The sequence below is a fragment of the Periplaneta americana genome, chromosome 1 (genome assembly GCF_040183065.1).
Source record: "Periplaneta americana isolate PAMFEO1 chromosome 1, P.americana_PAMFEO1_priV1, whole genome shotgun sequence".
NCBI lineage: Eukaryota > Metazoa > Arthropoda > Insecta > Blattodea > Blattidae > Periplaneta > Periplaneta americana.
Genome location: NC_091117.1, coordinates 39688743 through 39712658, shown reverse-complemented (window position 1 = coordinate 39712658; position 23916 = coordinate 39688743). Strand labels below are relative to the sequence as shown.

At 35.8% G+C, this 23916-nt stretch overlaps 2 protein-coding genes across 2 annotated transcripts in view; one reads left to right on the top strand and one right to left on the bottom strand.

Annotated features, from left to right (window-relative positions):
- Positions 1–1402, bottom strand: part of LOC138694660 (inosine triphosphate pyrophosphatase) — a 60830-nt gene extending 59428 nt beyond the window's left edge. The window contains exon 1 of the mRNA XM_069818680.1: positions 38–1402. The gene's annotated coding sequence lies outside the window, so the exon portion shown is untranslated. The remainder of the gene's footprint in view (positions 1–37) is intronic.
- A 294-nt stretch (positions 1403–1696) lies between these two features.
- On the top strand, positions 1697–19946 carry Phb1 (prohibitin l(2)37Cc). The gene is made up of 7 exons (XM_069818576.1): positions 1697–1834; positions 7949–8038; positions 8376–8537; positions 10279–10421; positions 12340–12456; positions 14795–14890; positions 19034–19946. Exons 2-7 carry the CDS (start codon positions 7951–7953, stop codon positions 19247–19249), a joined length of 822 nt encoding a protein of 273 aa, XP_069674677.1. The 5' UTR covers positions 1697–1834; positions 7949–7950; the 3' UTR covers positions 19250–19946.
- The last annotated feature ends 3970 nt before the right edge of the window (positions 19947–23916 follow it).

Genomic DNA, 23916 nt, shown 5'->3' with positions numbered 1-23916 from the left:
AAACCCAATTAAGTTACATTATGCTCTCTCGACTTACATTATCAATCGGCCGTAATTCCTGGACTACAGTCACGTTGTAAGATTTCAATTTTAAAAGTTTTGTAGCTGTATGGGCAGAGGTTTTTGAAACGCCTGTTTGCTGTGAAACACAACGTAGAGATTTCTTTGGAGAATGTTCTAATGCTGCTACAATTTCATCGAGTTTTTCTTCAGTTAGAACACTTCGTTTTCGCTTAGGAATTCTATCGCTAAGCGATCCTGTTTCTCTTAATCTTAGAACAAGTTGTCTTACTGTTTCTCTGTTTGGAACTGGAATGCCAGGGAATTTCTCTAAAAATTGCCTACACACTTCTCTACATGACCCTGTTTCCACGTAAGTGTCATACATAAAAGTTCTATGTTCTAGTGTGAACTTGTGGGGTGACATATCAACGAATTATCGTACCGGTACCAAACTACTGTAAAATTCATTGAACACACACTTGCACATACACATTTGCACTTTTACAGTTGTCAACTTATCAGACAGCAAGCTGGAAATCAACTGATCTGTGAACTAACTAAACACGTGTCTGCTCTGGTCTGGTAGTATGATACGGCAGGTCTGTGTTATCGATCCGTGAACGCAAGCATATCTGATGTGCGGTCCCGGGAGAGAGCCGAGCTAAACGCTCTACATAATTTTGTGGGAATGATGTGTCAGCAATAATTGTGTGTAGTATCAACTTTTGCTTAGAAATTACCGCTCGAAGGCCACATGAATCATTTTTACAGAATTTTCGTACTTAGAGTTTTATTTTTACACATATATTTAACTTTCTTAGTTTAGAATGGTATACCATGACTGTTTTTCATAACAAAGGCATTCCAGCACTGGTATTAACGCCGAAATATGTTATACAATGGTAACTTATATTGAGATTGAAATCTGGCTGTAGATGCTCATTTAGATCTACTCAAATCTTCGTTTGACACACCTTTCTTTCACATATTTCTCTAGTACTTAAAAGTAAATTGCGCTATAAGAAAAATACAGTAGTAGAGTGGATGATATTCTTCAGTAAACATGTCCATTTATTCTCGCTGAACTCTTGAACATCGAGTCAACTAAAAAGTATCTTAAACAACTGAATAAGTATTAAATATGCAAATAATGTTCATCCGAACATTAAATGATCAATATTCGTTCGGTTGTTAGACGTTTGCCAAATCAACAATTGAATATACCGGTGCAGAGGCGGCCTACTTATACCTGTTTTTCGAACAACATAGCTGATATTTTAGTCTTTCGAACATTTGGGTATTAGATCATATTTGAAGTACAAATAGTTAATACTATTTATAGATTAGAAACGGGAAAGGATAATATTAACTTTTACTGGGAAATAAACACACAAAACTCTTACAATTTGAAATTCATCACGCTGAGACGAATGCATACATAACCTCTCTTGCAATCCGACTCAACCAAGGTAGCCAACCTCGGACCTAGTATAGACTAGCTAGGAATTACTCAAATTACGAACCTACAGATAAAAAAGATTGTTTACTGCAATTACTTCTATTTCATAATAATTTATGACATAAAAATTGAGGAAATTATAGCGACTGAAAAACAATTAAAAAGTCATTGGAATCATGATTCACTCAGTTGAGGCCTTTTGAGTTGGTCAACCTGATAGAGCCAACCATGAAACGCTGAAAATGTGATTGTCATTTGTTTCGTGGTATGGGAAGAGGCAGCAGGGGTGAAGAAAGTAACTTTATCACGTTTACTGATTAACGGTGTAGCAAATTTGGAAAATTCCATTTAAGTAAAATTTTCTGTGAGCAGGTAAGTCATCAGCACAAATTGCCCTCTTAGACAGAACTTTTGTAACAACTTCTGTAAATAAAATGATGAAATGTGGTGTACCATCGTGGGTTTTTGATGCAGCTGATGCAATGTGGAATGTAGTGTTCTGAAGTATTAGAAATAAGATGAAATATATATAACGAAAAAATTAACTCTTAACAGCTCAGAATAATGGGTCTGCTGAAGAACAGAATACCCGACTAGTTCATTTTCTAGTTTTTTACACCTCCAATATTCTTATACTGTAATTAAACATTCACATTTACAAAAGCAAGTCTTAATTTAACCACTCGGTGAATATTCGATCCCGTTACGCACAATAAACGGGAGAAAAAAAAAGGGGTAATTAACAAGGGACTGCCGGTCTTTTACAAGGTATGTGACAAGGTTAGTTGAGGGGCTATCTAAGAGACGTGAGGCTGAGGATCTTATATAGGCTAGGCTAATTGACATCTTTTCACATATTCCTCGGCCTCATGTCACTTTGATAACCCCTCAACTAACCCACTAACCTTGTCACATACCTTGTAAAATACCGGCGATGCCTTGCTAGTTACCAAAAAAGTACTTAAATCATTGAAAATAATCTCAAAATTGTAGCGAATGTAAAAATAAGGTATGATCACCCAACCCGTCCTAAATACCTTCCTCTCTTATATACCCGACCGATAATTTTCTCAAACATTTTCACATGAAATCATGATATAACCTAGTGGTACTACCATTATGTTGTATTACTCGAGAAAGCTCTCCATTATTCGGTTCATGGCAAATCTGTTGGGATGGGTACTTACCTAAGATCTACCAAAAAGCGCATATGCAAGGCATATCAGAAGGGTGAAAAAACCAAACCTAACCTGTAAATTATCCTCGCCATTATGAAAACTTGCATATTTATTTGGCTAAACTCGCGTTGAGGTAGTTCCCTTCGTACCTCGCTTAAGCGTATGCACCTTGCATATACGAATCTGTGATAGGTTAGGTTTGATTAATTTAGGCTTTTGTTATGCGTTGCATATATGATCAACTGTATCTCCACAAAAAAATTCCTTACAAATTCAACCATTTTCACTTCCAAAATCACCGGAATTACATCACCGCTACCTAATTTCACCATATATTTTTCCAGATGTATATTTGCAAAGTTACACCATCTCTCAGTTTCATTTCATCATGAAATAATTTACGGTAATACAAATCAGACTTCAGTAGAACTACCGTGTGGCGCATAGCAAGATCAAAGATTGAATAGGTCTTACCACGCCTTCCTACTTTAGAGGCTGTTTCGAAAAACAGTCGTGTCCATTGCTGTGGAGTAACGGTTAGTGCGTCTGGCCGTGAAACGAGCAGACCTGGGTTCAAATTCTGGTTGGGTTTTTTTCCAAGATTTTCCCTCAGCCAATTGAAGCAGAATTGCTGGATAACTTCTGGCGTTGGACCTCGAATTCATTTCGCCATCATTAATTCACATATCATTATCATCCTTACAACAGCCCAGGTTAAGTTTGCGGTGTGCTGTGGTGTACTTGTACAAGAACACGGCCATTCGACTACCCAATCATTCACAGAATAGGAGTGGTAAGCACAATAAGCCTCAGGCTTACAGAGAAGGAAGGTTTAAATACTGCTCCACCCCTACCTTATCAAGCTCACAAAACTAGTCTATAACAATAAGAATAAAGATTATGTTGACATATCATAAGCTGAAAGAGTAATGGAATGGAGAAAAATTCTCTCCGGCGCCGGGATTTGAACCCGGGTTTTCAGCTATATGTGCTGATGCTTTATCCACCAAGCCACACCGGATACCCACCCCGGCGCCGGACAGAATTGTCTCAGTTTAAGTTCCAACTCTTGAGTTCCCTCTAGTGGCCGCCCTCTGCACTACGTCATAGATGTCTATGAACGTAGGATTGAAGTCCACACATGTGCTGAGGTGCACTCGTTACGAGTGACTAGTTGGCCGGGATCCGACGGAATAAGCGCCGTCTTAAATCACAAAGTGATTTACGCATATCATATGTATTATTTTAATGTACCGAAGTACATATGATATTTCCATGCAGATATTCTGCGTCATCATATGATGAAAGAGTAATGGAACGGAGAAAAATTCTCTCCGGCGCCGGGATTTGAACCCGGGTTTTCAGCTCTACGTGCTGATGCTTTATCCGGGGAGAATTTTTCTCCGTTCCATTACTCTTTCATCGTATGATGACGCAGAATATCTGCATGGAAATATCATATGTACTTCAGTACATTAAAATAATTTATATCATAAGGTGGGAACTGTTCAAGAATTGGGCAAGGATTGGCATATACAATCATGATTTTAAGAATCTTTGTAAGTATTTAAAGAAATCATAGAGTACAAGAAAAGTAAAAAGGATAATAGGCTACTTAAGAAAAAACTACAGGCCTTTTTATACATCCATCACTTATGGATAGTTTATTAGTAACTCTGCATAAATCTCTTATAAAAACTATACAAGGTTTATTAGTAAGACCGTTAAAAACAGGACAAAAAGGACACTTGAAATAACAAAGAGTGCAAGTGTTCCTTCTAAGTTTTACAATTCCAATTCAATATTAGACAACTTATTGCTATAATGAGACTTAATTCTATCGTCAAATAACACTATTTAATAGTGACTATAATTCAGTAAAAGCATATCTTATTTTTGAAGTGGTACTGCACTGTGTCAGAATCTTTTATGAATGAAATTTTAACATTTACAGCTACCAACAATTATATTTATTTTACACATACAAGCATGTGGACCTTTTAACCTGTTAAACATGAACTGGTTCCTTTATTTTTCAGATGATACTGTCTTCTGCAAAAGTTTAGGATTATTCAATAACATACCGGTATTGCAAAACGATTTAAAGCTGGGATCCTGAAAATGAGTCTTAACAATGATAATAGCTTGTACAATTTCAGTTATGAAACGATTCTTTTCATCAGTTCACAGACTGTTCATAATTGAAAAGATTCTTTCCACAGCAGCATTTGTTCCTAGTAGAGCCAATTCAAAGCATACAACTTCCTTTGCAGAATGAAAAGTTACATTTGTTCGGATCAAATTTCTGCACATTTAAAGGACAAAAGTGTCTCATTTTATAAACCTATGGATCAACGATTGGCTCTCTTCTGACAAAGGACAAATTTTACAGTCTGTACAAAAGAAACCAAATGACCTGAAAATGTACAAAAACTTGCCCAGACATGTTCAAACATTTTTAACACGAGCCAGAACAGGTCACATTGTCACTCAATTATACCTACACCGATTTCACATTTCTGATAATCCTACTAGTCTGTGGTGTAATAATCATGATGAAGATCTGGAACACATTCTTCTATACTGTCCATCCATAAACCACAAAAGAAGTAAATTAAAATGATCAGTACCAGTTGCAGTATATATTGACTACACCCCAACTCTGGCTACTAGCAACAGGCATCTATAATGAACACCGATCAAAATACCCCTCATTTCTCGTGAAAAACAACAACTGAATAGACTACAGTGGACTATAGTGAACTTAGGTTGTCAGCAAGCAGCTGGATGCATTAAGAAGATAGATTGATTGAAAAGACAAAACTAAAGTTCTTTTAATCATTTATTATGAATATTATCATAATACACTGCTCTCTTTAATTGATTGAGCATATTGGGAATGAAATCAAGGCTTTCAGAAGACATTCTATGAAATGTTTGAAAAGACAAAACTAAAGTTCTTTCGATCATTTATTATCAATATTATCATAATACACTGCTCTCTTTAATTTAGTGAGCATATTGGGAATGAAATCAAGGCTTTCACAAAAAATTCTATGAAGTGTTTCATATAAAATAATTTTTATCTCGAAAAGCAGGAAAAAACAAACAAAATTGTATTAAATTTTGTTTGAAATATCTCAAAGAAATTTATGCTCGACCATGCTGAAATGTAGTAATTATACACCTGGTAGCAGTCCTTTAATGCATGTCATTAAAGTACACCTACTCATTAAAGTACAGGTGTTCAGCCAATGACAAGTCAGCTTTGTACCGTTATAAAACCTCAGCCAGTGACAAGTCAGCTTTGTACCGTTATAAAACCGCAAGTATCGATTATTCTCGGATATGCAATCGAAAGAGAATTAGCGAAAAGTCACGGAGGCTGGAAATCCAATACTGTCGCAGAAGGTTATGTTCTGTTACTATAATAATTAGCGTTAATTATAAATAATATTCAAATAAATTCAATTTGTCATCTCGTTTTTCAATGTCTAATTTGATTTCAATATTATATCAAAGTTAATATTTAGTTTACTCTGTAGGTTCTTATAGGCTATCAAGGTCAATGTGGATATCTGTTCCTCGGAAAAAATCAATAATTTCGCGTCTGCGCACATCTCACAATTTACGAGGTATTGCTCAAGGTTAGTTAGATACAAATAAAATGAATAATTTCAAGTTAGAAATATGGTCGAGCATAAAAAGTGGTATGAAACTCGCCTATAATGGTAATTAAGAAGCTCGTATGAAAATTATGAAACTCGCTTGTGCTCGTTCCATAAACATCCATACTCGCTTCTTAATTATTATCATTATAGGCTTGTTGCATAATGTACTATAGTGACATTAGGCTACTTATGGTTCATCTGTATATCTTTGCGAAACCTTTTACATTAAACAAATTCCAAAATACTATCATATTATGAGATTCAAGGGCAGTCATACAAGCTATAATTTCGCAACACACTAAAAAGGAGTTAAAATTCAGAATTGAAAGAAAATGATCTATTAACTAACTAAACTACAGAAAAAATTAGTTTACAGTGGATTCCTTCCCATTGTGATATGAAAGGAAATGAAACAGCAGACTGTCTACCGCTGTGGAGTAATGGTTAACATGCCTGACCATAAAATGAGCGAGCCTGGGTTCAAATCCTGGTTGAGACAAGTTACCTAGTTGAGGTTTTGCCAAGATTTTCCCTCAACCCATTAAGAGCAAATGCTAGGTAACTTTCAGGGCTGGACCCTGAATTCATTTCACTGGCAATATGACCTTCATCTCATTCAGATGCTAAATTACCTTAGCAAGCAAGCGTTGTAAAATAACCAATTTAAAAAAACACAGCAGACTTTTAAGCTAAGAAGGACACTGAAATTTTTACAACCATCTAAGAACGGACTTACATTTTATTCTTTAAAATGACTAATGGAAAGTAAATTCAGATCTGCCCAAAAACGACAAAATTCGGATGGAGCAAAAGATAAAACTAGGGAATAACTCCGAAATAATAATATCTCAAAGGTCATGTAAATCTGCTGTTGCAATGTTCAGGTTCATTATAGGTCATGATTGAGTGGCAAGCATATTACGTATTACTCTGTGGAAAGATTTATTAAATCTACATACTTAGACTTCAGCAAACAAAATTTGATAACACAATCTCAAGGGAAATAATGGAACTCTCTGCATTGTAATCCAGTTAATTACCGATTTACCACGAAAATCGTCTGTAGCTGCATTTAGATTGTCAGAAGGCCATGACTGTTTGGTCAAACACCTGCATAGAATTGGAATATATCAGTCCCTTAACTGCCCATTGTGCAACTCAAACCAAGAAATGGATTCGGAACACCTCACCATGATAATATTTTTTAAAAATATTGGAGTGCAAGAGGTCAAATGACTTTATTGTCTAACATCTGGCATTAGAAAACAATAACATTGAACACATAAAAAAATGCACAGCATTGCTACAAGAAGATGATATTGTACATAAATACTGGAATGCAAGATGGTTAATAACTTCATTGTCAGGTGCCTAGGCATCAGACCAACTATAACAACAAATTGATTAGAATTGTTTCATAACAATTTTGTAACTGAACTATGAGTGATGAGTCCAGATGAATATAAAAATTATTTGAGAATGAATAATTGATAATTTCAACTTGTCCTTAAAAATTACACTGTCCCTTACAAGTCTGTGATGGATTATATTTGGCCTTGAGAAATGGAAACATCATACATAATTATAAAAAATAATTATGTTTGTATTCAGTTCTAATATTTGTTTTATTGTTTCAGATATGGCAGCACAGTTCTTCAATAGGATTGGACAGGTTGGGTTAGGAGTAGCCTTGGTTGGTGGTGTTGTAAATTCTGCATTATATAATGGTGAGCCAAGTTTCATTTCTAGTGGTGACAGTATCAGGTGAACTATACATCCTACACAACTGCAGGTTCGTCCTTACCCTCCATTCACCATTGCACCAAATAGGTCCATATATTTTAAAGGTTACAGTGGTAAATACAACAAATTTTTATAAATAAATCTAATCGTTACAGTAATTTCTGATTTGATGACAACTTTCTTGAGCCATAATTTGTCCATCTGTGCTCTAACCTGTTAAATATTTTGAGGTACATTAATTTTTGTATGTTTAATAATAATTTCTTATTTCAGTGACTGTTCGTACTGTTATTACAAGCAATATTTCTTTTTCTTTTGTAGTTGATGGAGGTCATAGGGCAGTAATATTTGATAGATTCTCTGGAGTAAAGAACCAAGTTGTTGGTGAAGGCACACATTTTTTCATACCCTGGATTCAGCGTCCGATCTTATTTGACATTAGATCAAGACCAAGGAATGTTCCTGTTATTACAGGAAGCAAAGGTAATGAAAAGGGATGAAATTGAACGTGATTTTTTTAGGTTTTGCAGGAAGCCTATTCTGTGTGAGATATCTTGGTAATCCAATGGTGATGTGGGCAGGAATAATTTTTCAGGTCTGGTCCTGTCAAATTCCTTCGGCCTTCTATCTATCTATTATTCCTCTTTTAAAGGAGGGCACATTTTGATACTGTCCTCGCATGCAAGCCGCTCGAGTGTGCCCATTGTACTACCTGGGATGGAATGGTGTGCATGCCCAAGTGCTCACCGCACTACAGATTCCCTCTGTGTGCTGTCTCCGAACTCTCCTACAGCCTACATGATCCCTTTAGGCCTCACTGTAGTCCCTCAACCTCGGTTCTATGAATTTACCATGAGCCCAGTTAAGAACTCATGTGTGTAGCACTACCACCAACAACAAATGATCACATACCCACAGGGTCCAAGTTCAGTGGCGGCCCACAGCCGATTCTACATCAGAGCAAGCCTGAAATCTAGGAAAGAAACAAGAGACGATGACGAAAGAGGGAAAGTGCAGTTATAATGGTGAAATGAATCCGAGATCCAATGCCGAAAGTTATCGAGCAATTCTGCTTTAATTGGTTGAGGGAAAACCTCGGAGAGGACCTGAACCATGTGACTTGCACCAACCAGGATTTGAATCCAGGCTCTCTCATTTCACAGTCAGGCATACTAACCGTTACTCCACAATGGTGGACACGATCACATTGAGCATAGGTTGGACAGAATCTTAAAAAATGAATGAAGAATTTTAAAAATAATTTTATAGAAGTGAGCAAATAATTGCTCAATATTTTTTACATTCTGGGACAAATATAACTCAATCCAGGATACAGGACACATCATTAAAATCCAGAACAATCCTGGGAAATCCAGGATGTCTGGAAACCCTGGTTCCAGGTTAGTTTCTGGTCTAAATACAGCTAGGGTGAATATTTTGTAGAATGTTTTTGTTGTATTTAATAAACATCTTATTGTCCTTGCACCAGAGTTTCAGTGAGCGTGAAGACAGTCATTTTGTAATTGGTGATGTTTCTCACTCTTGTAGTGTCAATTTTGCTGGAAGGTCATTAATTATTATATTGAATAGTATAGACTAATGACTGAGCTTTGAGTTAATTCTTGGCATTGTTGTTTATATTTGGAGATGGTTCCCTTATATTTTGTTGCACAGAGCGTTGACTGATGAAACTGTATATCCAGTTCAGCATTTTTCCCTCAGTTCCAAGTGTATGTAAATTTTCTATCACCTTAAGTTTCCACACTGATCCATAGGCATCTTCAGAGTCTACAAAAGTTGCCAGTCTTGTTCATTTATACGTGATAATTTATAGCCCAAATTTTGGAAGAAGTTTATTTTTTTCCCACTGGCAAAATAGAATCACAATAATTCCGAATTTAATAGTTTTCTTTTTGCATGTGCGCCGAGGGGGGGGGGGTTGTGTGTGTATATGTGTGCGTGCGTGCGCCTACTTCACTTGGATGATTCAAGTTTCGCATATTGTTTCATAGATGGCAGGCCTATGACACACTGTGTTGCACATCACTTTGGCGGACCATGCTGTGCATGATGTGTATCTGTGAAGAGTTATATCGTGCACTAGTTTGAAATTTAATAATAATTGGTTGCCCTAATTTATTGGTAATATACAATTAAAATGTCCACTTCTTGCAGTGATTAAATTAAGTGATGGAATATTTCAAAACTATATAAAATGTTTCAGATCTTCAGAATGTCAACATCACCCTTCGTATTTTGTTCCGTCCCATCCCTGACCAGTTGCCTCGAATCTACACAATTCTTGGAGTAGATTATGATGACAGAGTTTTGCCTTCAATCACCACAGAAGTTTTGAAAGCTGTTGTTGTAAGTATGTGGATTAGTATTTTTGATTATGAGTTATGAATAAACCAACTTTCTATGCAGGATATTTTTCTATTTCACAAATAATATCTTTAAGATGATTGCTCTTATTTACTTCTTTTTATATTTATATTATTTAATTTCATAAGTACAGTAAAGTAAATTCCTAAAATTACTGTAAAGAATAATCTTCGTAGTGCTTGGTAAATCATAGATATGGTAAAAGAACTGAACTGTTATTAAATATGGGTGTTGTCTTCCTTGCAACTGATTTTCATAACTGTTTTTATGCTCGACCATGCTGAAGTGTAGTAATTATACATCTGGTAGCAGCCCTTTAATGGACCTCATTAAAGTACATTTATTCATTAAAGTTCAGGTGTTCCACCAATCAGAAAACACCATTGTAGCAATATGAAAGTGCAAGTTTTGATTATTCTCAGATATGCAATTGAAAGACAACTAGCGAAACGTCACGGAGGCTGGAAATCCAATACTGTCGCAGAAGGTTATGTTCTGTTACTATAATAATTAGCGTTAATTGTAAATAATATTCAAATAAATTCAATTTGTCCTCTCGTTTTTCAATGTCTAAATCAATTTCAAGGTTATATCAAGATTAATGTTTATTTTACTCTCTAGATTATATCAAGGTCAATGACATTTGTTTCTCGGAAAAAATCAATACTTTCGCGTCTGCGCACATCTCACAATTTACGAGATATTGCACAAGGTCAGTTCTGCTCCCCAGTCAGATAAGAATAACATGAATACTTATGAATAATTTCAAGTTAGAAATATGGTCGAGCATAAAAAGTCGTATGAAACTTGCCTATAATGGTAATTAAGACGCTCGTATGAAAAGTATGAAACTCGCGCTCGTTTCATAAACATACTCACGTCTTAATTACTACCATTATAGGCTCGTTGCATAATGTACTGTTACTTTGTATCAATTTTGCTTCCTGACAGAATAACTAAAATCAGTCTGTTGAAGGAAAGTATTTTTTTTTCATCATCATCATCATCATCATCATCATCATCATCATCATCATCATCATCAACATCATCATCATCATCATCATCTTCTTCTGATTGAGGTTCTGTCTGATATGTACATCTATTATCAGGCATCTCACTTGATGATGTGTGTCAGAGGAAGAACAACTGTTTGTTTATATCTGAAGTCTGATTAGTGTAATATGTAGCTAGTCAGTGATGTATGCAACGATGGAGGAAAGGAACTGGCCACCCTACCCCATTATCTCCTGGCTTAGTTGTTTCTTGAGTGATGCCTTTTATTGGTGTTCAAACCTATCTTCGGGCAGTTGACTAAGCAACAAATAACATCATCTTTCTCCTTGCAAGCATTAGGTCTTTTGGCCTGTTACAATCTCAATGGAGAATTTTCTTTCCATATATATATATATATATATATATATATATATATATATATATATATATATATTTTTTTTTTTATATTTTACCAGCTGGTTGGTAGTAGTACATGACCTTTGGTTTTCTATTCAAGGACATTCGATTCGAACCATTTGATCTGATATTTTTTAATGTGGTGCATTATAGGAACTACTTTTAATTCTTGTAATATACCGTCATTTCTCTTATGGTCCATTTTTGTTTATCCTGCTGTTGTTCTCAGGAACTTCATCTCACAAGCTGTTAATCTGCTTTCTGCACGGCTCACTTCCATAACCTAACACAGGTCTTGCTAACGTTATGTAAAGTTGTATTCTAATATGCTTTTGCACCACAGAGGGCTTCAGTATATTATTAATTATTCCCATAGTTCTGTTGTACTTGGTAATTTTATGTGGCAAATCAAGATATATAATTTTTTTTTTTTTTTTTTGCTAGAATATTTTCTGTTTGTTATTTATTAATCATTCTTGTACTTTTCCAGGCTCAATTCGATGCTGGAGAATTGATCACCCAGCGAGAAATTGTTTCACAGAAAGTCAGTGAAGATTTGATGGAACGAGCTTCACAGTTCGGAGTCATCTTAGATGATATTTCAATAGTAAGTTGATAATTATAGTATGTACAAATATGAACTGTATTGTTCATTTGCGTCTGTCTATCCTTGATAGAAATACTGTACTACATTGTTCAGTTCATATCATTGGAATATAGTTACTGTGAATTCCTCTAAACCCAAATATTGTGGTTTCAGTGTTTAGCCAAGAACAATGGGTGGAAAAATATCGTAGGTGGAGCTCCTACCAGTAAAGCTGTTGATCCCATGTTGTATTGATTGTTTAAAAATGCTTGTTGTTCTAGACAAATATTACATTAGAGTGAAGCTGTGGAGTAGCAGTATGTCTGACTATAAAATGAGCGAGCCTGGGTTCAAATCGTGATTGGAACAGGTTACCTGGTTGGGATTTTTTCCTGAGCTTTCTTTCAACCCATTAAGAGCAAATGTTGTTGTTGTTTTCTAATGCCAGGCGTTTGACAATAAAGTCATTTGACCTCTCGCACTCCAATATTTTTCAAAGATATCATCATGATCAGCCGCTGAAGCACAGATTTTGAGGTGTTCCGAATCCATTTCTTGGTTTGAGTTGCACAGTGGGCAGTTAGGGGACTGATATATTCCAATTCTATGTAGGTGTTTGGTCAAACAATCATGGCCTGTTGCCAATCTAAATGCAGCTACAAACGATTTGCGTGGTAAATCGGGAATTAACTGTGGATTATGTTGCAGAGAGTTCCATTTTTTCCCTTGAGATTTTGTTATCAAATTTTGTTTGTTGAATTCTAAGTATGTAGACTTAATAAATCTTTTCACAGAGTAATATGTAGATTTAGTAACAGGTCTGTAAGTAGCAGTGCTGCCCTTCTTTGCTAAAGCATCCTCATTCTCGTTTCCCAGGATTCCACAATGGGATGGTATCCATTGGAATACAATTCTTTTATTGAGTGATATTAATTGAGAGAGAATTTTAGTTATTTCTGCTGTTTGAGATGAAGGTGTGTGTTTAGAGACTATTGATAGAATAGCTGCTTTGGAGTCTGACAGTATAACTGCATTCTTAAATTTATTGATGTGGCATAGAAGATTCCTGAGACTTTCACTTATTGCAACGATTTCTCCATCAAAACTTGTTGTTCCATATCCAAGAGATCTATAAAGTGGGAAGAGACAGCACATAACACCTGCACCGGCACCTTGTTCTCTGGAGCAAATGTGGGATAGCTTTCGGCACTGAATCGTTGGCATTATCACCTGCATGTCATTCAGATGCTAGAGAACCATCGCAGTTGATAAAGCATCGTAAAATAAACCAATTTAAAAACTCATTAATTATTTTCATAAAACTGTGACAGTATTAAAATGATAATAGCTAATTATTTCAACTTAGGTTATAGTAATAAATCTTTCCAAAAATGAAACCTAGTCTGACATGATTTGCAAGAAATAATTTCTTAAGGTACGGTAACACATCACTACTTTTGCAGCGCAACTTTTGTACTGCAGCTGCAAAAGTTGCGTGTCATGTTCACACATAAACCAAAAGTAGTACGCTGCACGCTATTTTTCGTGCTGCGCAACCCAAGTGCTGCAAAAGTTGCAACTGGAGGTTGCGAGTCTGTTCACACACAAGGCGCTACTTTTGCAGCCGCAGTCACGCTGCAGGTTTCCATCTCCGTGTTGACTTCTCAATATACATTTTGTGGTTATGTTCGCATTATTAAGAAACTCATGCGAAAGCTTCCTTATCTATTATTTGCTTTTCTGTCGTATCTAGTATTCAGAAATTGACATTATTTTTACTATAAAGCTTTTAAAAACGCCTATATACATAAATGAAAACCAACAGTATATTCACGTAATCAATGTTGGCAACCCTCCTGTTTGGAACTATGCTACGGAAAATTTTAAAAATGAATTATATCGTCAGCAATTATGCTCAGACTATGTTGTGTATGTAATAACTGTTACAAATAATTTATTTTCATCACATTTAACATTCAAATATATCCAAACAATAAAAGTATCATTGGCACATTTGGGTGGTAACACTGGTTGCAACTGCAGCAAAAGTTTCAACAAAACCGATATCAAAAATGCTGTGATTGCAACCCTGAGAACCCTGTTCACACGTCGCTACTTTTAAGCTGCGCGCAGCATGGAAAAGTAGCGAGCAGCAGGTTCGGCTGCTACTTTTCAGGTTGCACCATTGTTCACACGTCGCAGTACAAGAGTTGCGCAGTTTTTTGTACTGCAATGCTGCAAAAGTAGCAATCAGCAATCATAATCAGCATAGAAAACTTGACTGAAAACACTGCTTTGTTTCTAGTCAGCAAAATCTATGCTGAACGATGTTATTAATGTGATTGTACAATTTTCACAGACACATCTAACGTTCGGAAAGGAGTTCACACAGGCTGTTGAATTGAAGCAAGTAGCACAACAAGAGGCAGAGAAGGCTCGCTTCCTTGTAGAAAAGGTAATCTAATTGTCTGAAATTCTTTATTTTGATGAAATACTGAATTTATACTGTGACCATGTCACATTCATTTCATTCATAGTGTTCTGCCCAAGGGCAGGTCTTTCATTGCAAACCCAGTATTCTTCATTCTTTCCTATTTTCTGCCTTCCTCTTATGCTCCACATATGATCCATATATCTTATCATCTGATATCTTCTTCTGCCCAAACTCTTCTTCCATTCACCATTCCTTCAGTCCATCCTTCAGAAGGCAGTTTCTTCTCAACCAGTGACCCAGCCAGTTACTTTTCCTCTTCCTGATCAGTTTCAACATCATTCTTTCTTCATCCACTCTTTCCAATACAGCTTTGTTTCTTATTGTTTGTCCATTTCACACACTTTATCCTTCTCCATATCCACATTTCAAATGCTTCTAGTCTCTTCTCCATGTCTGTAAAGGTGCGTACACACTTAGCGAACGAACAACAAACGAATAATGAAGCGAAACTTCGTTGTTCATTCGCTGTTTGGAGCAACATACAAATCATCAGCAAATGGTCAGAAAACATTCACGTTCGCTGATTATCTGCAATAAAGGCAGACAAAAATATAATTATAGCAAGTGCAGCCGTTGTTATTATAGGCAGTTTAACAAAAAGAACGCTAAAAACCAAAAGGCGATGGTGGCAGACGCCACTCTACGAAAGTCGCAATCAATATAGAGGCACTGACTTGCTTCATGATTTACGTCGAATGGAATCGGGAAGTTTCACAACTTCTGTCGCATTTCAGAAACAGACTTCCAAATATTACTGTGCAAAATAGGGCCCGAAATTTCCAAGAAAGACAGTGAATGATGTCAGTAGGGACTCAGTTTAATTTTGACTTCTGCTTCCTACAATAAACAACAAACATGTATCCACTGAAAATAAATAAACAAAAATAATTTTCAAATTTTGCACGTGTTTGACTCGCCTATCTTGCAGCTGAACATCTTTCCAATAGCTTCCCAAACATCATGTTTTCTTACTTTATTGTGGTAAGTAGGATGCTTGGGATTCCATAAAGTTTCCTGCTCCCTATATGCATTAATAAGATTTATAACAGCGTCTTCCGCCCACTCCAGTTTTGACATCCTGTTGGTGAAATTGAACTAAGTGCTGCGTTCTGCTACACACTACAAACTAGTGGCAAATCCCGTCCACAACGAATACCAACTTCCTCTGATGTACCGACAAGCGACAGATCACATCCGAAGGCAAACCAAACGACTGGTTTGCCTTTGCTGCAACGTACACACACACCGATTTCAATCAGCGAATGCATTCGTTTGTCATTCGTTTGCTAAGTGTGTACGCACCTTAATGTAATGTGACGTTCGTGAATAGAAGTGACATTGCTGTTACTGTTTTATTACGAAGCATTAATACCTTTTAACCTTTCTGTTAATTTTAAATATCATTTTCTTCGTAAATGACAAAATCATGTACGGAGCTTGTCCAGAAAGTAAGTTCATTTAGCTTAAATTATTAAAAAAAATTATTTCCATTGTATTCCACGTTCCTTAAACCACTTTTCCACGTAATTTTCACCATTATTAAGGCATTTGTTGTAATGGAGAACCAGATTTTGTGTCCTGCAGTGTAGAGTGATGCCACCTGTGATGAAAACCACATATTGATGGCTTCTTTGGCATCATCATCATCTTTAAAGAAACATTGGCCATCAAGGAACATCTTTAGATGAAGTAACAAATTAAAATCACTGGACACTAAGTCTGTCTATTGGGAACATTTAGACTTTCCTTGTATTCTTCATGTTCTCCTTGTCTTTCCCCTTGTTCTCCTTGTATTCTCTTTGTTTCATTTCTCTTTCTACGTAAAGATATGTGGCATAGTAAAGCTATGCACCTGTTAACAAGTGATCACACCCACATGTAGTTCTGCATAAAGATATGCAGCATGTAAAGCTATGCAATATATATATATTCCCCCATAAAGAATATCTGAAAGCTTGGGGGCTTACTATTTTCGAGATTGTACTAGATTCGGGTCAGTATGATAATTATTGTTAATTGTTTTTGTCATGGCATACAAATTCCAGGAAATCATTCCAAAAATGATCCTCCATACATTCTTAAGTTAGATTCCATGGAACTACTCTGCAGTACATATAAGGATCACCTTCAAATTTATACAGATGGATCTCTAAATCCTAATAATGGGACATCAGGAGCAGGGTATTATATTCCAAAATATCAAGAAAGCTATTTCATACCATGTTCATCCTCCTCCAGTCTTGACACTGAATTGCTAGCTATTGATGCTGCTCTTCAGTGTGTTACTCAAATTTCTGAAAAATCTATTTGCATACTTACCGACTCCAAGGGGGCTATATTTCATATAATTAAATATGTACCAAACCTATATGCACATAGAATTATTCCAATTCAGAAACAACTAAGTAAACTAAAAGAACTCCAAAAGGAAATAACATTTCAATGGATACCTAGTCATTGTGATATACCTGGAAACTAGAAAGTCGATAATATTGCAAAACAGGCAACATAATTGCAACCAAGAACTCTTCAAGTGGTATCTCTATCCAATGCTTTTGCTTCAGTAAAGTCTCATTTTACAAACCTATGGATCAACAGTTGGCTCTCTTCTGACAAAGGACAAATTTTACAGTCTGTACAAAAGAAACCAAGTGACCTGGAAATGTACAAAAACTTGCCCAGACATGTTCAAACATTTTTAACAAGAGCCAGAACAGGTCACATTGTCACTCAATTGTACCTACGCCGATTTCACATTTCTGATGATCCTACTTGTCTGTGGTGTAATAATCATGATGAAGATCTGGAACACATTCTTCTATACTGTCCATCCATAAACCACAAAAGAAGTAAATTAAAATCATCAGTACCAGTTGCAGAAGACACAGCCCTGCAGTATATATTGATTACACTCCAACTCTGGCTACTAGCAACAGGCATCTATAATGAACACCGATCAAAATACCCCTCATTTCTCGTGAAAAACAACTGAATAGACTACAGTGGACTATAATGGACTTTATGTTCGACCATGCCGAAATGTAGTAATTATACATCTGGTAGCAGTCCTTTAATGCATGTCATTAAAGTACACCTACTCATTAAAGTACAGGTGTTCAGCCAATGACAACTCAGCTTACAGGTGTTCAGCCAATGACAAGTCAGCTTTGTACCGTTATAAAACCGCAAGTATAGATTATTCTCGGATATGTAATCGAAAGAGAATTAGCGAAAAGTCACGGAGGCTGGAAATCCAATACCGTCGCAGAAGGTTATGTTCTGTTACTATAATATTTAGCGTTAATTATAAATAATATTCAAATAAATTCAATTTGTCATCTCGTTTTTCAACGTCGAATTCAATAATCAAGGTTATATCAAGTTTAACGGGATTACATCAAGGTCAATGACATTATTGTTCCTCGGAAAAAAAATCAATACTTTCGCGTCTGCGCACATCTCACAATACACGACCTAGAACAAGGTCACTTCCGATCTTGTCAGATACAAATAAAATGTATACATCTGAATAATTTCAAGTTAGAAATATGGTCGAGCATATAGTCGTATGAAACTCGCCTATAATGCTAATTAAGAAGCTCGTATGAAAATTATAAAACTCGCTTGCGCTCGTTTCATAAACATCCATACTTGCTTCTTAATTACTATCATTATAGGCTCGTTGCATAATGTACTATTATGTTGTCAGCAAACAGCTGGATACATTAAGAAGATTTATTGATTAATTGTTTTTGTTTTCTCCTACTCTTTTTATTTTATATGGCTAAATGTGTATTAAATGTATCTAATAGGCGCAGTACAGTACTTATAAATTTAGTTTGTAAATATATCTTGCATGCTTTAAGTTTCTTAAGTCTGAATCATCATCATCATCATCATCATCATCACCATCACCATCACCATCACCATCACCACCACCACCACCACCACCATGCCCTGTGTTAGTCCTAAAAGAAATGTTACAGCCTGATGAATGGTTCCTCTTTTCATGGAATGACCCAGTGAAACATTCTCATGACAAGCTCCTGTCATTTCTTCTAATATCTGATACATTAAGCCTGAAATGGTTTCTTACTATTGCAGGCAGAGCAACAAAAGAAAGCAGCTGTGATTTCAGCTGAAGGAGATGCACAGGCTGCACTTCTGTTGGCGAAGTCATTTGGTGAGTGTGGTGACGGCCTCGTAGAACTGAGAAGAATTGAAGCAGCTGAAGACATTGCATACCAGCTGTCTAGATCACGACAAGTGGCATACCTACCTCCTGGACAGAACATACTTCTCAATTTACCTGCACAATAGGGAACATAAACTTTGCTTCAACCCAACCTTGCTGTCAAAAATTATGTTCTTCCAGAAGAGCAGAGGTTACATGAATGGGGAAGCTTTCAAGAATTAACACCGTATGTGTATCACAGAACAGTTACCCACTAGCAGTTTGATTTAAATGTAGAGGCAGTCAAGTAAAGGCTAACACATTATTGAAGAAAGATGATTATTTCAACTTGGTATTGTGGTGAATTTGCAGTTGAATAACCATTTTTTCCCCAGTGGCACAGAAAGCAATGTAATGTGTGTTCGTAATGTATTCTGATACATGTATTAATTTCTGGACTTCGCGATTTGACTCCATGATGTCACAAATTGTCAGCAAGGTTTGTGGTGCGAGCTTCAGACTAACCCAGGTGGACTTTGTAGTTTACATTAGCTCACAGCAAGTGACAATGAAATAGTTGAAAAGATGTTGAGAGGATTGGGTATGTTTGTGTGCAGTAGGTTGACAGAAGTATATAACGATACTATATTTGTAAAGCTACAATGCAAAAATGTGTGAAGACATGTATGAATGTCACTGAATGTATATATCTTCTCCAAAGGTCTTAATTCTCTTGCTTTTATATTGAAATATTGAGAAATTACCTATTGATCAAGAAAATATATGTACTAAATGCAGCTGTGAGAAGTTAAAAGTTGAATAAATGCCTTATATGATTTAAAAGATTATTTTGTTAATTCTAAAATGAGGAGCATTGTTTCAAAAAGTGTTTTCACCCTTCTTAAAAAATTGGACATGTAGCATTTTTTCTACTTTCTATCAACTAACTTACTTACAAATGACTTTTAGAGAACCTGGAGGGTTCATTGCTGTACTTACTTACTTACTGGCTTTTAAGGAACCCGGAGGTTCATTGCCGCCCTCACATAAGCCCGCCATTGGTCCCTATCCTGAGAAAGATTAATCCAGTCTCTACCATCATATCCCACCTCCCTCAAATCCATTTTAATATTATCTTCCCACCTATGTCTCGGCCTCCCCAAAGGTCTTTTTCCCTCCGGCCTCCCAACTAACACTCTATATGCATTTCTAGAATCGCCCATACGTGCTACATGTCCTGCCCATCTCAAACGTCTGGATTTTATGTTCCTAATTATGTCAGGTGAAGTATACAATGTGTGCAGCTCTGCGTTGTGTAACTTTGGGTTCATTACTGTCCTCATATAAATCCTGAGCAAGATTAATCCAGTCCGTAGCATCATATCCCACCTTCCTCAAATCCATTTTAATATTATTCTCCCATCTACATTTCGGCCTCCCCAAAGGTCTTCCAACTAACATTCTATATGCATTTCTGGATTCACCCATACGTGCTACATGCCCTGCCCATTCTCAAACTTCTGGATTTAATGTTCCTAATTATGTCAGGTGAAGAATACAATGCGTGCAGTTCTCTGCTGTGTGACTTTCTCCATTCTCCTGTAACTTCATTCCTCTTAGCCCGAAATGAAGCACCTTATTCTCAAACACCCTTAACCTCTGTTCTTCTCTCAAAGTGAGAGTCCAAGTTTTATAACCACACAGAACAACCAATAATATAACTGTTTTATAAATTCTTCTTTAGCTTTTTTTTGGGAGCAGGCTGGATATTAAAAGCTTCTCAACCAAATAATAACAGGCATTTCCCATATTTCTTGTGCGTTTAATTCCCTCTCGAGTATCATTTATATGTGTTATTGTTGCTCCAAGATACTTGAATTTTTCCACTTTTCCAAAGGATAAATTTACAATTTTTGTATTTCCATTTTCGTACTATGTTCTGGTCACGAGACATAAGCATATACTTCGTCTTTTCCGGATTTACTTCCAAACATATATCCTTACTTGCTTCAAGTAAGAAATTTCCGTGTTTCCTCTAATAGTTTGTGAATTTTCTCCTAACATATTCACGTCATCTGCATAAACAAGAAGCTGATGTAACCCGTTCAATTCCAAACCCTCTCTGTTATCCTGAACTTCCGTAATGGTATATTCTAGAACAAAGTTAAAAAGTAAAGGTGATAGTGCATCTTCTTGCTTTAGCTCTCAGTGAATTGCAAAAGCATCTGACAGAAACTGGGCTATAGGGACTGCTGTACATTTGACTGAGACTACCAAATTCAGTAAGAATATAACACAAAACTTCTCTCTTAACTGAGTCATATGCCTTTTTGACTTTCTATCACAGGATTTAAATCTGCAACAGTAATGTAACAAAACGAGTTTTCTCCTATCTTAATATGATGTTAAAGAGGAAGTAAATACAGAGTGAATATAAAGTATTTCCCTGATCATTTATTACTGAAAAACTACGCTATATGTGGGACGCAGTTTTCAGCAATTGATTTCTTAACCTTCAAAGTTTTCAAGTGTTCATTGGAGCAGAGCGAATTTTCTCACTTCACGAAAAAAATACTAAGATGGAGGAACTCATTTTGAAAGAATGCTTCTCAAATATCATCTACAGGATTCAAGGCATTCCAGTCTATTCTGTTGTAAATTAATACAGTATACTTCATTTGTACTTTTTTATGGAGTCTGAAGAAAAAACTCATGAGTGAAGAAAACATATAACTGAAATGACATTTATTAACATCTGAAATAGCATTATAACATGGCTATTTTACTGAAAAAAAAAAAAAAAAAAAAAAAAAAAACAGGTTTAAATGACAGTTCGCATTTTCTAGGCTTTATAATATGATCGTATAAATGTTGTTTTTTAATGCTAGGTGTTTGACAATAAAGTCATTTGACCTCTTGCACTCCAATATTTTTCAAAGATATTATCATGGCCAGCCACTGAAGCACAGATTTTGAGGTGTTCCGATCGAATAAATGTAAAAAACGAATACATGAACGAAAAATATATATCCGAAATAAATTAACGTGGAAATTAAAGGAATTTTACTGGAATCTCAGAAAAAAAAAAAAACGAATAAGTATAAAAAACGCATCAATGCGAAAAGTATAGAAGTTTTACTGTATTTATTTATTTATTTATTCAAGACGTTTAACATAATACAAATATTCTGTCAAATATTATGGTGAAGTGTATGAACCTTGGTCAGAAACAGGTTATGGAACTATTGCTTGAAACAGTTGAAGTTGGTTGTAGCATTATCAAAGGAAGTAAAGAAATGATGTTGCAATAAAAGAATAAAAGAAAGAATAAATAAACACAATAAATAGAACTAAAAAAAATAAATACATTCACAATTTTACGTATTTTATATTCTACCATAATTTAATTTGTGATGTTATACAGGCCTACAGTACTGCAGCTTTTAAAAATACATTACTTCATATCATTATCACGTTTTATCATTCTGAAAAATAAAATACCATATTATATTGTGTATAAAATAGTGAAATAGTGAGTAAAATACTGTAAGGTACAGTAATGAAAATACATACAGTACTCTCCTTTACTGAGAATGTGGATTGAAGAAATCTGTAATTTTTTTCTGCTTTTATTTTGCATAATACTACATTCATCGCACAGGCCAACATTAAAGGGTCAGTAAAAATAAATAAAAGAAAATGATCTATATACTCCATTGAATTGAGCTCTACCCTACTTTTGTCTTCACTTCCCTATTTTTTTGTATATTTTATCCAGTTTCATTTTGAGGGACTATTTTACTTCAGTACAATTCTTGGCATCTCTCAGTGCAGTCCCAACCCGGAGATCCGATTGAGGGACTGTTTTACCTCCGGAGAATTTTACACTGAGGGAATCCATGAATCATAAGCAGTGAAAAATATAGTGGGACTGCATTGGTGTTAATGCAGCTTATGTGGGTACCTTTATTTGTCAGCAAACAGCTGGATACATTAAGAAGATTGATTGATTCAGTTTCATTTTGCGAAGATTTTAATACACTGTCTCTTACTTGTTTCATTTTTGAATGTTTGGTATGCTTTGTCAATCAGGCAACTGTCTAATGGAGAAAGCTGAAAAGTAAAATAAATAAAGTTTCCTAAATAAATCAATCTATAATGAACACCGATCAATATACCCCTCATTTCTCATAAAAGACAAGAACTGAAAGAACTATAGTGGACCTTATGTTGTCAGCAAACAACTGGATACATTAAAAAGATTGTTTGATTGATTCCAAGCTTAACAATTTTCTTTTCTTTGCTCTTTGCTCCATTGTACTATGTGTAACATCTCTTTGCACACTAAATGTCTGAACAGAATATTTTTGAGTTAGAGTACAATACACAACTTGCCCTGCTATTACTTGTAAAGAATTGTTGGCATGACACAAGAAAGAGTTTGGCCTATTCTTCACTCCACCCTTTTTAGTTAGAATTCCACTTCTTGACATAAAATGCTTTTATCACAGTAACTAAAAACGATATCGGTCACAGATGGCATTACTGCCTGTTTGTGAATTCCTGTCAATGACGGTCTCTGTTTAATATATATAGAACATACAATTTTAAAGAATCTATATTACGTGGTGTGACAGCCCACGAAGGGCCAAAACCGATCAGCCAACAGCTGGCTTCATGTCCTCACCCCTCAGCAGAGGTGAACGATCATCCAACCAGAATGGAGTTGTGGTCAGCACAATGATCTTCCAGTTGTTACAGCTGATTCTCAAGCTGAACTAAAGGGATGGGCTACTCATCAATTAGCACTGGT

Bases quoted from the DNA above. Each gene is read 5' to 3' on its own strand.
- Phb1 (XM_069818576.1), top strand. From the start codon at position 7,951: ATGGCAGCACAGTTCTTCAATAGGATTGGACAGGTTGGGTTAGGAGTA. The intron at 8,039-8,375 runs GTGAGCCAAGTT...TTTCTTTTGTAG, and splicing joins AAATTCTGCATTATATAATG to TTGATGGAGGTCATAGGGCA. The intron at 10,422-12,339 runs GTAAGTATGTGG...GTACTTTTCCAG, and splicing joins AAGTTTTGAAAGCTGTTGTT to GCTCAATTCGATGCTGGAGA.